The 14208-nt window shown below is 41.8% G+C and overlaps 1 protein-coding gene across 5 annotated transcripts in view; it reads left to right on the forward strand.

Annotated features, from left to right (window-relative positions):
- farp2 (FERM, RhoGEF and pleckstrin domain protein 2) overlaps positions 1–14208 on the forward strand; it is a 192420-nt gene that overhangs the window by 46502 nt on the left and 131710 nt on the right. For all 5 annotated transcript variants that reach the window (XM_041211675.1, XM_041211657.1, XM_041211665.1 and 2 more), the window contains exon 3: positions 5543–5647. In XM_041211675.1, the coding sequence (XP_041067609.1) occupies positions 5543–5647 (105 nt within the window). The remainder of the gene's footprint in view (positions 1–5542; positions 5648–14208) is intronic.

Here is a 14208-nt window from a genome sequence, read left to right on the forward strand (position 1 = left end):
TGCTTGAAAAATTAATCTCTCATATCTGTACTTGGACTTGTGATTTATAAGTGGTATTTGGTAGCTGATGAGAAATAGCATCAATCTCACTGGTCTTGTAAAAGTTAAAATGTTAAAGAATAACAATCCTTTGTGCGGGGGTTGGGGGCGGTGGGGAACTCCTGAGAAAGTGGCATTCGGCAGTGACCACTGTTTTGCGGCAGACATAGAGTTGTATAGGGATGGTGAGTATTTGTATTAACCTATTGGACATACCTCTATAATAGCTGAGGCCTGTGGTCTGAGAAATGAGCTGAAGAGTGTGCACAAGTACTGAGTATAGGACTTAGTCTCCTCCCCAGAAACACCATTAGCATTGCCAAGGGTGTTAAGTGTGTAAGAGTTTGGAAATGGCACTGATAATGCAGCAGGGAAATAGAAACAGATGGGCAACAAATTCCTTTGATGTAAAAAGCATGCAATGTTGTGTGTATCACTAATGTGTGCTAAATACAAAATTGTCTTGGCACTGGATGATGTAGTGTGGATCTGGCATTTTTTTATTCTTTAATGGGATGTGGGCATCACTGGCTAGGCCAGCATTTATTGCCCATCCCTAATTGCCCTTGAGAAAATGGTGGTGAGCTACTTTCTTGAACTGCTGCAGTCCATGTGGTGTAGGTATATCCACAGTGCTGTTAGGGAGGGAGTTGTAGGATTTTTACTTGGTGACAGTGAAGGAATGGCAATATAATCCTAAGACAGGATGGTGTGTGGCTTGGAGGGGAACTTGCAGGTGGTGGTGTTTCCATACATCTGCCCTTGTCCTTCTAGGTGGTAGAGCTAATGGTTTGGAGGGTGCTTTCAAAGGAGCCTTGATGAGTTGCTGCAGTTTATTTTGTAGATTGTGTACACTGCTGCTACTGTCCGTCAGTGGTAGAGGGAGTGAATGTTGAAGGTGATGGATGGGATATCAATCAAGCGGGCTGCTTTGTCCTGGGTGGTATCCATCTTGAGTGTTGGAGCTGCACTCATCCAGGCAAGTGGAGATTATTTCATTGCACTCCTGACTTGTGCCTTGTAGATGGTGGACAGGCCTTGGGGAGTTATGAGGTGGGTTACGCACTGCAGAACTCCCAGTTTCGGACATGCCCTTGTAGTCATAGTATTTATATGCCTGGTTCACTTCCGTTTCTGGTCAGTGATAAGCCCCAGGATGTTGGTGGTGCTGTTTGCTTCACTGTGGTTGTCTCATCCAAGATGTTAAAAGAATTAACTCGTTAAGCAAGTGTATATTTGATCCAAAGGATATTAGGTAGTTTCTTGCCATATTGCCTCTGCATTCCCAAGGTAGCACATTTCCAGCCTTCTTCAGTGTTGCTCTGGGCCTGCCCCAAGGATCTGCAAGGGTTATTGATGAAAAAAGTCATGGAATAATACAATGCAGGTGGTGTTCATTCAGCCCATTGTGCCCAGGTCAGCTCTTTAAAAGATTATCCAATTAAGACACACTTCCCTCCTAACCCCTTCCTATACAATTTTTTTCCCTGTCAAGGATTTATCCAATATCCTTTCAAAAGTTACCATTGAATCTGCCTGTACCACCCTTTCAGGCAGTGCCTTCCAGATCACAACTCACTGCATAATTTCAGCACACAACCCCCCCCCCCCACCCACCCACCACCACCACCAGCATGTTGCTCCTTGTTCTTTTACCAATTACCTTAAACATGTACCCTCTGGTTACTAATCTTCATGCCGCTGGAAAATTTCTCCTTGTTTACTCTATAAAACGTAATCATTTTTGAAGAACCCTATCAAATCTGCTGTTATACAGCTCTTCTAGTCTCCCCATGTAACTAAATTCTTTAATTCCTGGCTCCAGACATCCTCTCCTAGGCCTTGATATCTTTCCTAAGGTGTGACACCCTGAATTGGCCACAATATGTCAGCTGAAGCCTAACTGGTATTTTATAAAGATTTGCCATAACTTCCTTGCTTTTGTGCTCTCCCTCCACTATTAGCCTCCTCAACTTGTCCTGCCACCTTCAAAGATTTGTGTACATTCACCCCTCCCCAGGTTTCTGCTCCCGCAACCCTTTATAATAGAGGCATGGCTCAGTTGGTAGCACACTCGCCTGAGTCACAAGGTTCTGGGTTCAAGCCCCACTCACCCACTTTCTGCATCTCCTGGAATGTTCATTTACTTGTGGACGAGGCAACTGCAATTGATAAGCTTATTGTGAATGATTACATTGAAACCCTGACCTTGGAAACCTGGCTGATGAATGGTGTCACTTACACACTTGAAGCTTCCCCATTTGGCGATGCTGGTGGTGTGGCTCTTATCGTTAAATCACACCTTGGTCTGTCTTCCTTAACTCCTGTGCCACCTCTCCTGCTTTAAGCGTCTCACCTTGTTCCATCCCCATAGCTCTGATTTAAAGTCTCACCTTGTTCCATCCCCATAGCTCTGATTTAAAATCTTTGTTCTCTACCATCCACCCAGGTGCCTCGCCACATTTTATATCCAGATATCTGGACTGCTTTCCTCTCTCAACCTCTACGAGTGAAAACTTTTAGCCCGTGTTTTCAACCTCCATCTCAGTTCACCATGTTTTCTCTCCTCGAGTTCATTGCCATCCTATTCTTCATTAACCTGTTCCGCAGACTTGAATGTTTATGGCAGACCACTGCACAGGGCATTGGTAAGACCATACCTAGAGTACTATATATAGTTTTGGTCTCCTTACTTGAGGAAGGATATATTTGCATTGGAAGCAGTTCAGAGAAGGTTCACTAGTTGATTCCAGGGAAGAGGGGGTTGTCTTATGAGGAAAGGTTGAGCAGCTTGGGCCTATACTCATTGGTGTTTAGAAGAATGGGAAGTGATTCTGTTGAAACATAACATTCTGAGGGGGCTTCATAGGGTAGATGCTGAGAGGATAATTTCCCTCATGGGGAAATCTACAACTAGGGGCATATTTCAAAATAAGGCATCTCCCATTTAAGACTGAGGTGAGGAGGAGTTTCTTTGATGGTCATTAGTCTTTAGAATTCTCTTCCACAGAGAGCAATGGAGGTTGGGTCATTGAATATATTCAAGGCTGAATAAGTTTTTGATCTACAAGTGAGTTCAAGTCCATGGACGGACAGGCAGAAAAATGGAGTTAAGGCCACAATCAGATCAGCCATGATCTAATTGAATGGTGCAGCAGGCTTGAGGGACTGAATGGCCAATTCCTCCTGGTTCTTACGATCTTATTGGATTTCTATCACCTCTCCCTTTCTCAAAGCACACTGGGTAAACTTCCCCTACTGAACACCTTTTTATCTAGTATTCTCCTTTCTTCCCTCGTACCCTCTTCAAAGTCAGCTTGTTCATGAGATCCATCTCCTGGCCCATATGACAATGACAGTGCTTCCCTCTTCTCAGGTACTGTCTTCCTCCTCTTCAAATCTAACATTGCTACCATTCTCAAAAACATATTCTTGATCCCTCTGTCCTTGCAAACTGCCACCTGATCTCTAACCTTACCGTCCCACCCCCTCCACCTTGAATGGCTTTTTGCCTCTCAAATCCATGCCCATCTTTCCCTCAACTTCATGTTTGAATCCCTCCAATCAGATTTCCACTGCAGTACTGAAAAGGCTCTTATCAGATTTACAGATGTGACTGTGACCGCTGTTTCACGGCATCCTTGACTTGTTTGTCCTCTTTGGCAGCGCCATCTTCCTCCAGTGCCTTGCTTCTGTCATCCAGCTGGGTAGGACTGCCTCACTTTAGTTGCACAGTGACTTCTCATCTTGCTCCTAAACCATTACCATTGTAGTTTCCCAAAGATCTTTTCTTGGACTCCCCTCGCCCACTCCTCATTCTCTGCTGTCTCGCAGTGACATCTCAATGAAGCCAGCTCTATGTCCCTGCCATGACATTTGACATCTCTGGTGTGTCTAGTTAGTCACACTGCTAGTCCAACACCAAGTACTGGATGAGCAGAAATTTCCTCCAACCAATTATTGGAAAGATTGAAGCCATTTTTTTTATCTCTATCATCAACAATGTTCCCTAACTACCAACTGCATTCCTCTCCCTGGCAAGTATCTGAGGCTGAACCAGCCCATTCACCACCTTGGTGTCATATTTGACACTGAGCTGAGTTTCAGATCCAATATTCTCTCCAAGGTTAAGAGCAGCTACTCCTAGTTCCATAATGTTGCCTATCTGTACCCCTGCATCAGCTCATCTGCTGTTGTAACTCTCAACCACACCCTGTTTCTTCCAGACTTTATTCCAATACTTACTTGACAGCGTTCTATCTCCCAGCCTATATAAACTTAAGCTCACCTGGAACTCTGCTGCCTGTACCAATTGTGACAAAAGTATAACAATTTTCACAATATTTTTCTGGCTTATTGTGAAGTAGGTTTACGGGGATCATAGTTGGGTCTACCTGTGTGATTTAATTACATTTGGAGGCTAGTAGACTGCAAGCTTGAAATCATCAAAATAAGCTAGGTATAAAAATGTGCTTGACATGCTAATGAGTAAACATGGATTCTGGCTTAGCATGTAAGGTGTGAAGGGAATTTGCATTTTTAGATAAATGAAGGGATTGTTGGATTTCAAATGGATGTTAGTCTTTACAACTAGCCAAATAAGCAAGGCTAAGGATTGCATTTATTTTTCCCAAAGGTTACTGATAATATTGGCAATGTGAAAGTTTTTATATTATGAGGAATATACAGTTTCAAAGACATATGGAACAATAGAATTTACATATTAATAAGAAAGAAACGTATATAAAGGAGAATGAAAGGTTATGTTGAGGGTCATGTAAGATCTGTGTGAAACAGCCTTCAAGAAGCCTCAAGCCATTCGTGCATAAGTCTGTTATGTAAAGTAACTGAAGTTGGAGACACCCATTTGGAATTCCACTGTCAAGTGGGTATTGTGTTAACTTGCTGGTTCTGTTTTAAATCTAAAATCTATTTTGGACCGTTGCCTTAATTAGGAGTCAGGTCAATTAGGAATTTTAGGATTTGTTATAGTAGTAAGTAATTGTAGTCTTCTGTATGTGCTTGAAATCTTTTATTTTGTTAATAAATATTTTACTTTCAATTTTAAAAAATCTCAAGGTTTTGGTGGACTCATTATTTCTGAATTCAGTGCACACATCTTTTCATAATAAATATAAGTTGCAAAACCGTTGTGATAGTGCGACCAAGTTTCTCTTGTGGATTTAGTCCACCTGGCACACATCATCTGTCACGTTATAACACAATTAATGTTCACTCATTACCCCTGTGCTTGCTGACTGCTGGTCCGGGAACACTTTTGATTTTTGAAATCCTCATCTGCGTTTTCAAATTCCTCTGTAGCCTTCCTTTCCTGATCTCTGTAACTTCCTCCTGCTCTATTGTGGCTTGGTACTACATTTTATGTGAAAGCACGCCTCTGAAATGCCTGGGTATGTTTCACTATGTTAAAAAGCGATATCTAAATGCATGTTGTTGTGATGGGATTTCACTTGTGCTGATGTCTGTGATTCTCCTTCCTCAGCAAAAAGCCTATGGTCAGGCTCTGATGGATGAAATCTGCCACCGTCTCAACCTTGTCGAGAGTGATTACTTTGGGTTGGAGTTTCGCAACAGCCGGGGGAATGAGGTATGTAGTCTAGACAGTTCTGTGCTCTGCTGACAACAGTCAAAATCTCAATTCAGTAAATGTTTTGTCATTGCAGCTGTACAAAGAGGGTCAGCTGTGCAGAGATTGGGAAAATCATTTGGCCAACTGAGTACATTGACTGAGGAAGACTCCTTCCCCCAAGTTCATAAGACTGTGTCTAATACGCCATCACCTGAGTGCGTAGGCCTGTAGGACTCCTTCACCTGAGTGCACATATTCTTTAAAAGAACCCAGTGCTTAATCTTGCACATTGGGCATTTTGCCTAACTGTTGGCCTTGTTTGTTGTGGAGGTGGATCCAGAGCATTGCATGACATACGTGCATGCCAAATATTTTACTCCTGTCTTTCTCTGTTTTGCCCCTCTCCATTTGTTCATCCTTCTCCCTTCTGATGACATTGAAAAATCATTGAGAGGAATTATGGGATCCTTTCATAGAGTAGCTGGAGATGGAAATAAGGTGAGTTTAACCAGTAGATCTGTTAAGATATTTGATTATTTAAATATCCCAATTAATATTCTTGATTTAAGACGATTTCTGATCAGATTTACTGGTTTTCACCCCAGCTCTGAAGCAATGCTGGATCTAGCTTTAGGAAATGAACTAGAGGTCAAATTTAAAATGAGGCGTAGAACAACTACTTGTATTTATACAATGTCTTTAGCACAGTACAATGTCCTAAGGTACTTCACAGGAATGTGATCAAACAAAATTTGGTATCAAGCTTCATAAGGGGACAGTGGACAGATAATCAAAAGTTTGGTCAAAGAAGTAGTGTCTTAATGGAGGCGAGCCCTGTGCGAGTCTTAGGTGGCCATTTATTACTGTTTGTAGAAGTTTGTGGGCCATTAGATGCTGTGTCTCCCTGTCACCTGTGGTTTCCTGTTTTGATTATCTCAGAGTTGGCATAATTTCTCTGAGTTTGCTTGCAAAATTGGCCACTGGCTTCCCCCTGTTTTTGTTGCCTTTCCCAGGAGTTTGTGTGGGAAGGGCTTGATGTTGTGTAGAAGTTATATCATGCCAGCTGGCCTCACCAGCTCTTTTCATGTACCAGGCAACACTTTGGTCAGCCTACTTTAGCATCAATAGTGGGTAAGTTTCTAGAATACATAACAGGTAAAATGAATATTCCCCTTAGGCAAGTATGGGTTGATTAAAGTCCCAGCCAAATTTGTAAGGGGTTGAAGGATATGGATTGAATTTTGTGTGCATGGCTTTCCTGAAGGCATTTGAGTTGCAACCCACAAGGTTTGTTAATTTAAACTAAGATGTGCAGTGTTGAAGGGAATGTGGCAGCATGGATAGAGAGTTGGTTAAAAGGCAGAAAAGAGAGTTATGGATTTTTGAATTTTGAACTGAAGGGTTGTAATTAGTGGTGTACCACATAAGTCAATGTTGCTCTTAACATGCATAACATCACCTGGGTTTCTGAATAGGGGGCACAATGTCAAAATTTGCTTACTGAACAGGAGCAGGGCAGGATTCACAATGAGTACTTTGTCTACCTCTTCACTAAGCAGAAGGATGATGCAGACATTCTAGTTAATGAGGAAGAGTGTGAAACATTAGATACAATAAGCATAGTGAGGGAGAAAGTACTGAAGTGACTGACATCCTTGAAAGTAGATAAGTCACCAGAGGTGGATAGATTGTATCCTAGGCTGTTAAAGGAAGCCAGGGGGAGGAAATAGCGGATCCTCTGAGGATCATGTTCCAATCCTCACTAGATACAGACGAGTTTCCAGAGGATTGGAGGTCTGCAAATGTTGTACCATTATTTAGATAGGCCAGAAAATTATAAACCGGTCAGTCTGACTTCAGTGGTGGGCAAATTATTGGAATCAATTCTGAGGCACAGGATAATCACCAGGTTGACCAGGGACAGTCAGCAGGGATTTGTTAGGGTGTCTTACTAACTTAATAGAATTTTTTGAGTAAGTTACAAGGAAGGTAGTGCAGTGGATGTTGTCTACATGGATTTTAGTAAGGCATTTGACAACGTCCCACGTGACAGACTGGTCAGAAAAGTGAGATCCCATGGGATACAGGGGAAGGTGGCAAGTTGGATCCAAAATTGGCTCAGTGACAAGAAACAAGGATAATGGTGGATGGATGATTTTGTGAATGGGAAAACGGTTTCCAGTGATGTTCCTCAGGGTTCAGTGTTGGGGCCCTTGCTGATTGTTGTATATATTAATGATTCAGACATAAATGTGAGAGGTATGATTGGGAAAGTTGCAGGTGACACAAAAATTGGCTGTGTGGTTGATGGTGAAGAGCATAGCCATTGTCTCCAAAATGATATTAATTGTTTGGTTGAGTGGGCAGAAAAGTGTGAGGTAATGCATTTGGGGAGGTCAAACAAAGTAAGGGAATACTCAATAAATGGGAGGATAATGAGAGGGGCTGAGGAAGTGAGACACCTTGGAGATCATGTCCACGGGTTCCTGAACGTGGCAGGACAGGTGGATAAGGTGGTAAAGAAAGTGTATTGGCCGAGGCACTGAATACAAAAGCAGGGATGTAATGCTGGAACTGTATAAAATGCTGGTTAGGCCACGGCTAGAATTTTGTGTACAGTTCTGATCACCACACTACAGGAAGGACATAATTGCACTGGAGAGAGTACAGAGGAGATTTACAGGAAGCCAGGGCTTGAAAATTGCAGTTTTGAGGAGAGACTGGATAGGCTATGGTTGTTTTCCTTAGAACAGAGGAGGCCGAGGAGTGACCTAATTGAGATGTACAAAATTATGAGGGGCCTAGATAGGGTAGACAGGAAAGACTTGTTTTCCCTAGTTGAGGGGTCAGTTATCAGAGCATAGATTTAAGGTGATTGGTGGAAGGATTAGAGGGGACATGAGGAAAAACTTTTTCACCCAGGGGGTGGTGGGCACCTGGAATTCACTGCCTAAGTTGGTGGTTGAGGCCAAAACGCTCAACTCATTTAAAAGATACTTGGATCTGAAGCGCTGCAATCTGCAAGGCTACCGACCAGGCGCTGGAAAGTGGGATTAAAATAAACAGCTACTTTCTTTTTCTGGCTGGCATAGATATGAAGGGCTGAATGGCCTCTTTCTGCTCCATAACTTTTCTATGGTTTTAGGGCAAGTGGCTCACTGTGAAGAGGATGGAATTGATGACCATAAATGGATTAGGAGTGAAGTGTCAACTGAAATAAGAGGGCATACATTTTGGGCGGGAGAAAAGGAAGTACCCAGTAAATGATAAAACTTTAAAACAAGTTGAGAGGCAAAGAGACTCAGAGGTTCAGATATATAAATCCTAAAGTAGAAGGGCAATTTAACAAAACTAAAACAAAAAGCACCTTGGTCCTAGATTTTGTAAATTGAGGTATGGAGTAGAAAAGAAGTAATGCTCACCTTGAATAAATCATTGATTTGGGCCACAGTTGAAATATTCTGTCTAGTTTTGTGGGAAGGGAGGTGAGGTGATGGCCTTACGTTAGGAAAGATGTCAAGGCATTGGAGTGAATGCAGAATTCACTGGTATTAAGGATGTGAGGCTTTAATTGAGAGAAGAAACTGCTCTTTTCAGTAAAACAAATGAGTATTTTCAGAAGTGAAACCAGGATCTTTTACCACTGGTTGGTGTGTCAGTAAACTCGGGATAATTTTGTGATCATAAGAACAGAGGAAGAGATTAAGAGATTTCTTTTTATGAAGAGTGTTGTTAGGACATGGACTGTCTTACCACAAACTCAATCCATACTAACTTTTAAAAGGAAGGGGATAAATATTTGTTAAAGAAAAAAAGTTAAAAAGATGTGGGAGAGAGCAGGGAAATAGGACTAAGTAGATAGACTGTTCCGGGAGGCAGCGCAGGGGGCGATAAGCTGAATGGGGCAGGAGCAAGGCAATATGATTAAATCAATATTTTCAATAGGGAGCTGACATAGATTTGATAGAATGAATTGTCTTTTTTTGTGTTGTAAAAGTTAAGAATTTAACTTGTCACTTCTTTCATACTTGGCTTCTGGATGCGATCTGTGGGATTTCCTTTCATCATCGCTCCAGTGCATTGTCATGATTCTAGGCCGGACCCCGGGAAGTTGGGGGAGTTCTGGTTAGGGATCAATAATGTTTTGTTCAAAGTAGATGAAAGTTAAGATTTCAGATACCTGCTTTTGGAATAAAGCCACAAGATTCCAGTTTTGAACAAACAAAAACAAACTTTACTCCACAAGCTCAGAAAAATGAAACAATTTACAATATGTATCTTATACTCTGACATTTAGGGTAAGCATGAGGTTCATGTGAATTAACGGACAAACTGTGGCCGGACACACCACACTAAATGAGTAAATGACAGATGCAGCCAAACACATTCCATAGATTTCTCAACACCCCCATTCAGACTTTAGTCCCACTATGAGTCAGCCAATCTCATTGAAACTTTGTCTTACTCACGAGGGTTTCCAGTCTGCACATTTGAAGATTGGGTCTTGGAATTCTTGCCAAATGTTGCTCCCACTCGGGCGAATTTAACAATGGCCCACTTCGCAGGGTTTCAGCCTTGCCTTCCGAGATTCCTTCTCCCAGGATTCCCCAGTACACTCAACTCTAGTTTAAAAGCACACTTTCAGATCAATGGCCGTTCCAAGCAGAACACCACTGCTCCAAAGGGGTGCCTTTGGCCCAATGGTCCTCTTTACTTAAAGTCTGCTCCCCGCAGCTCTTTCTTTAACGTAACAACTGGGACCTGTTTCTGTCCCCTTTTCAGTGACACTTCTTGACTTGGAGACTCCCCGAAACTGACTGCCTCACAAAGAGATGTTCACTGCCTCTTGAACTGACCTGTTGACCTATCAAAACATTCCCACAGGGCCCTTGTCACTAGGCAGGAACCAATGTTACAGGCATTGGAACACCCTGTGCCTTAATTGTTATAATCTCCATACATCAATGGATTTCATGACACCATTCTCGGTAGATAGAGGGGACACCAAATTCAACAAATGAAAATAGGCAATCTGCCAATGCTGGATAATTGAAAATGCTGCCAGGTCGGTCAGTATCTGAAAGAAAATGAACCTGTAGATTTCCCATTTATTCTATTTAGTATGACATTTAAAACTTTTTTCACTATGAAGTTTTCAACCAATTTCCATCTTTTAAGATGACAGGCCATCAGGCTCATCTGTGCTTACCTATCCATTGGAACGGCACATCCACTGGTATTACCTGTCCTAGTGACAGAAGTGTTAACATGAGGCCCATCGAGTCTGCTCCGCCACTTAATGAGATCATGGCTGCTCTGATAATTCTGAACTTCACTTTCCTGCCTTTTCCCCATAACCCTTGATTCCCTCACTGACTAAAAACCTACCTGTCCCTCTGTCTACGTTCTACCAGTGGTACCATGTTGAAGATGACCTATAATGGGCCTTCAAGTGGAACTCTTTTGCTAGTTTCCATTTCTTTTCCTAAAGCAGTGAGACACTAGGCTTACTTAGTGCATAGGCATGGGTGGAGGCCACTGAGGCTATTGTTTCACACCATTCAGTTAGACCATGGCTGATCTGTATCTCAACTTTATTTTCCCACCTTTATTCCATATTTCCTGATACCTTTACCTAACAAAAGTCTATCGATCTCAGTCCTGAATTTTTCAATTTACTGAGCATCGACAGCCTTTGAGGGCAAGTTCCAGATTTGCATGATCCTTTCTGTGAAAACATACTCGCTGATTTCACTATTAACTGGGCTATCTCCAATTTTGAGATTATGTTCTCTACATTCCCCCCACCAGAGTGAATAATTTCTCTTTTTACCCCACCGAATCATTTTAAATATCTTGAATTGTCATTGATTAAAAATAGCATATCTGTTCCAACTCCACTCTATGTTGTGATAGATTTTATTCAGTGATTAAGAAATTAAAGGGAAGGTAAAAGATTTAAGGGCAGTAAATCGAAACAAATGATAAAACTCATCTGGCTTCTATTTCATCTAATTGGTACAATGTATTGAAGGAAAAGTCCCACGTAAGCTGATACAGTTTAAGCAGTATTTCAACTTAACTGCTCTATAGCTCAAATTCCCTTCAGGTAACCCACGTTTGAAACATTAAAGTTTAAAAATGGACTGCTGGGGTTTTATATGTCCACAGGATATAGAATGGCAATTTCACACCCACCAGTACTCTTCAGTAAAATCCTTGTGACATGATGGTTAAACTATAAAAGGTATTTGTATGTGTGTGTATGTATGTCTTTTCTTGTAATTGCCGCAGACAAAATACTTTAGCTTTCCAAACACACACTTTCCTCTCCTATGTCATTTGTTTATAGTGAGCAGAATAATTTGTTTATAGAAGTTACAAATATTGAGATATTAACTGCTGTTTTGGAGATTATTGGGCACAGAATTTAAACAAAGCAAATATGATCAGAATGAGAAGGACTTAAAATTCTAGTTTATTTTTAATCTCTAATGTTACTGTGTGTAGTAATGGGGCTAATACTGGATGTGCCTGAATGAGTGGTAACTGGTGCTGGTACATCCTTAGTGGGAAATGATTTAAATGTTGACGCGGGTCTTTCGATGTCTATCAGAGTTTACTCCCCAACCGGACAGATGAGCACTCTCTCACATCACTAATGCAGATCCAAGTTTTGATTGACCCCCCCCCCACCCCCCAGTCAGTTAATGAGACGTCTTTTCAGCTCAAGTTTTCTGATGGAATATACTATCAGTATTTGGATTACAACAATCTCCCTGTAAAGTCCAAAGTGACAGTTTTAAAGAAAAACGTAGATGACTTCTTTTTCTGTGAATAATAGTGGATCTCTGTTGGTGCTGATAATGCTAAATTGGCTAATGATCTTCTTGTGGGGTGGTACTCTGACCTTGTGTAGGGTAGAGCTTTGTAACCATGTATCGTGTTAAGGTGAAGTTCTGTACCTTTAGGATCATAACATCTAATTAAACATGTCACATGTCAATAAAGGTTTAATTATTTCTTTGCCAGGAATGATTGGAATGCTTACTCACTTCAAGCTGCAGCTCAAAAGAACCTACTTTTGTAACAAATTGTGCTGTTGGAGAGCCATTAAAAAATGCTGTATGCTAACGGAGGAATGGCTTGGTTCAACAGCAAATGTCATCTGCTGATTAAATAATACAACCTAGCTATTTTTAAACTCTGGGGAGAGAGGGGAAGGACTCTCCTTCACATTCTGTTCTCCACCTTCACCTCATCCAGGCACCATGTCCTTTTTCCCACTTCCTTGCAACTTTGTACTCCATCCTCAAGCTTGTCACCCCTGTCGTACCAAGCCCCCAGCCTAAGTCACATCTCACGGCCCTCCTTATCCCATTGCTAATAATCTCTACTTTTCCCTGGACCAGCACTGCTGATCTGTCCTGCCATCACCTATTCTCACTGTTCATGTACTCTATATCTATTATCTATATGCATTGGTGTGTATAAAATTACTACTATGGGTTATATCGGGCCAACACAGGAAATTTCAAGGGGGTTACCTGTCACACTGTCAGGATACTGCTCTTTCATCAAATCCATTTCAGGCATCAGTGTCTTGGTGGTTTGATATTGAGTCTGGGAACTGCTCACTCCAGTTGGAGTGAGAGAGTGTTGACAGTGTAGAACAAGTTTTTAGTGAAGCACAGGTTGCAATCTGATTCAGAGACTTCAACAGTGGTTCACGAATGGACTTGCAGGTAGGAGAAGGGTGCTTTTACGAACATCCGAGCATATTAAATAGGAGGAAAAGTAGGCCATTCGGCCTCTCATGCCTGCTCCGCCATTCAGTAAGATCATGGCTGATCTGTTTGTGTTTGTTGTTCCACATTCCCATCTACCCCTGATAACCTTTGATTCCCTTGCCTAACAAGAATCTATCTACCTCTGCCTTAAAAATATTCACTGACTCCGCTTGCCTTGCCTTCTGAGGGAAAGAGTTCCAAAGTCGCACAAGCCTCTGAGAGAAAAGAATTTCTCCTCATTTCTGCCCTATAAGGGCAACCCTTAATTTTAAAACAGTGTCCCCTGGTTCTGGACACACTCACAAGAGGAAACCCCTTTCCGCGTCCTTTCCATGTCAAGACCATTCAGGATCTTATACACTTAAATCAATTCACCCCTCACTCTACTAGGCTCCAGTGGAAACAAGCCCAGTCAGTCTAACCTTTCCTCATAAGGCACCCCACCTCATTCCAGGTATCAATTTAGTAAACCTCCTCTGAACCGCATCCAGTGGATTTACATCCTTCCTTAAATAAGGAGACCATAATTGCACACAGTATTTGAGGTGTAATCCCACCAATGCCCTGTATAACTGAAGCATAACATCCTTCCTTTTACGAGCGGGAATGGCTTCTCCCTATCTACTCTGTCCAGCCCCCTCATGATTTTGAACATCTTTATCAAATCTCCTTTTAGCCTTCTCCTCACAAAGGAGAACAGTCCTAATCTCTCCAATCTATATTCATAACTGAAGTTTCTCATCCCTGGAAACATTCTTGCAAACGTGTTCTGCACCTTCTGCAATGTGT

Source organism: Carcharodon carcharias, chromosome 2 (genome assembly GCF_017639515.1).
Source record: "Carcharodon carcharias isolate sCarCar2 chromosome 2, sCarCar2.pri, whole genome shotgun sequence".
Taxonomy (NCBI): Eukaryota; Metazoa; Chordata; class Chondrichthyes; order Lamniformes; family Lamnidae; genus Carcharodon; species Carcharodon carcharias.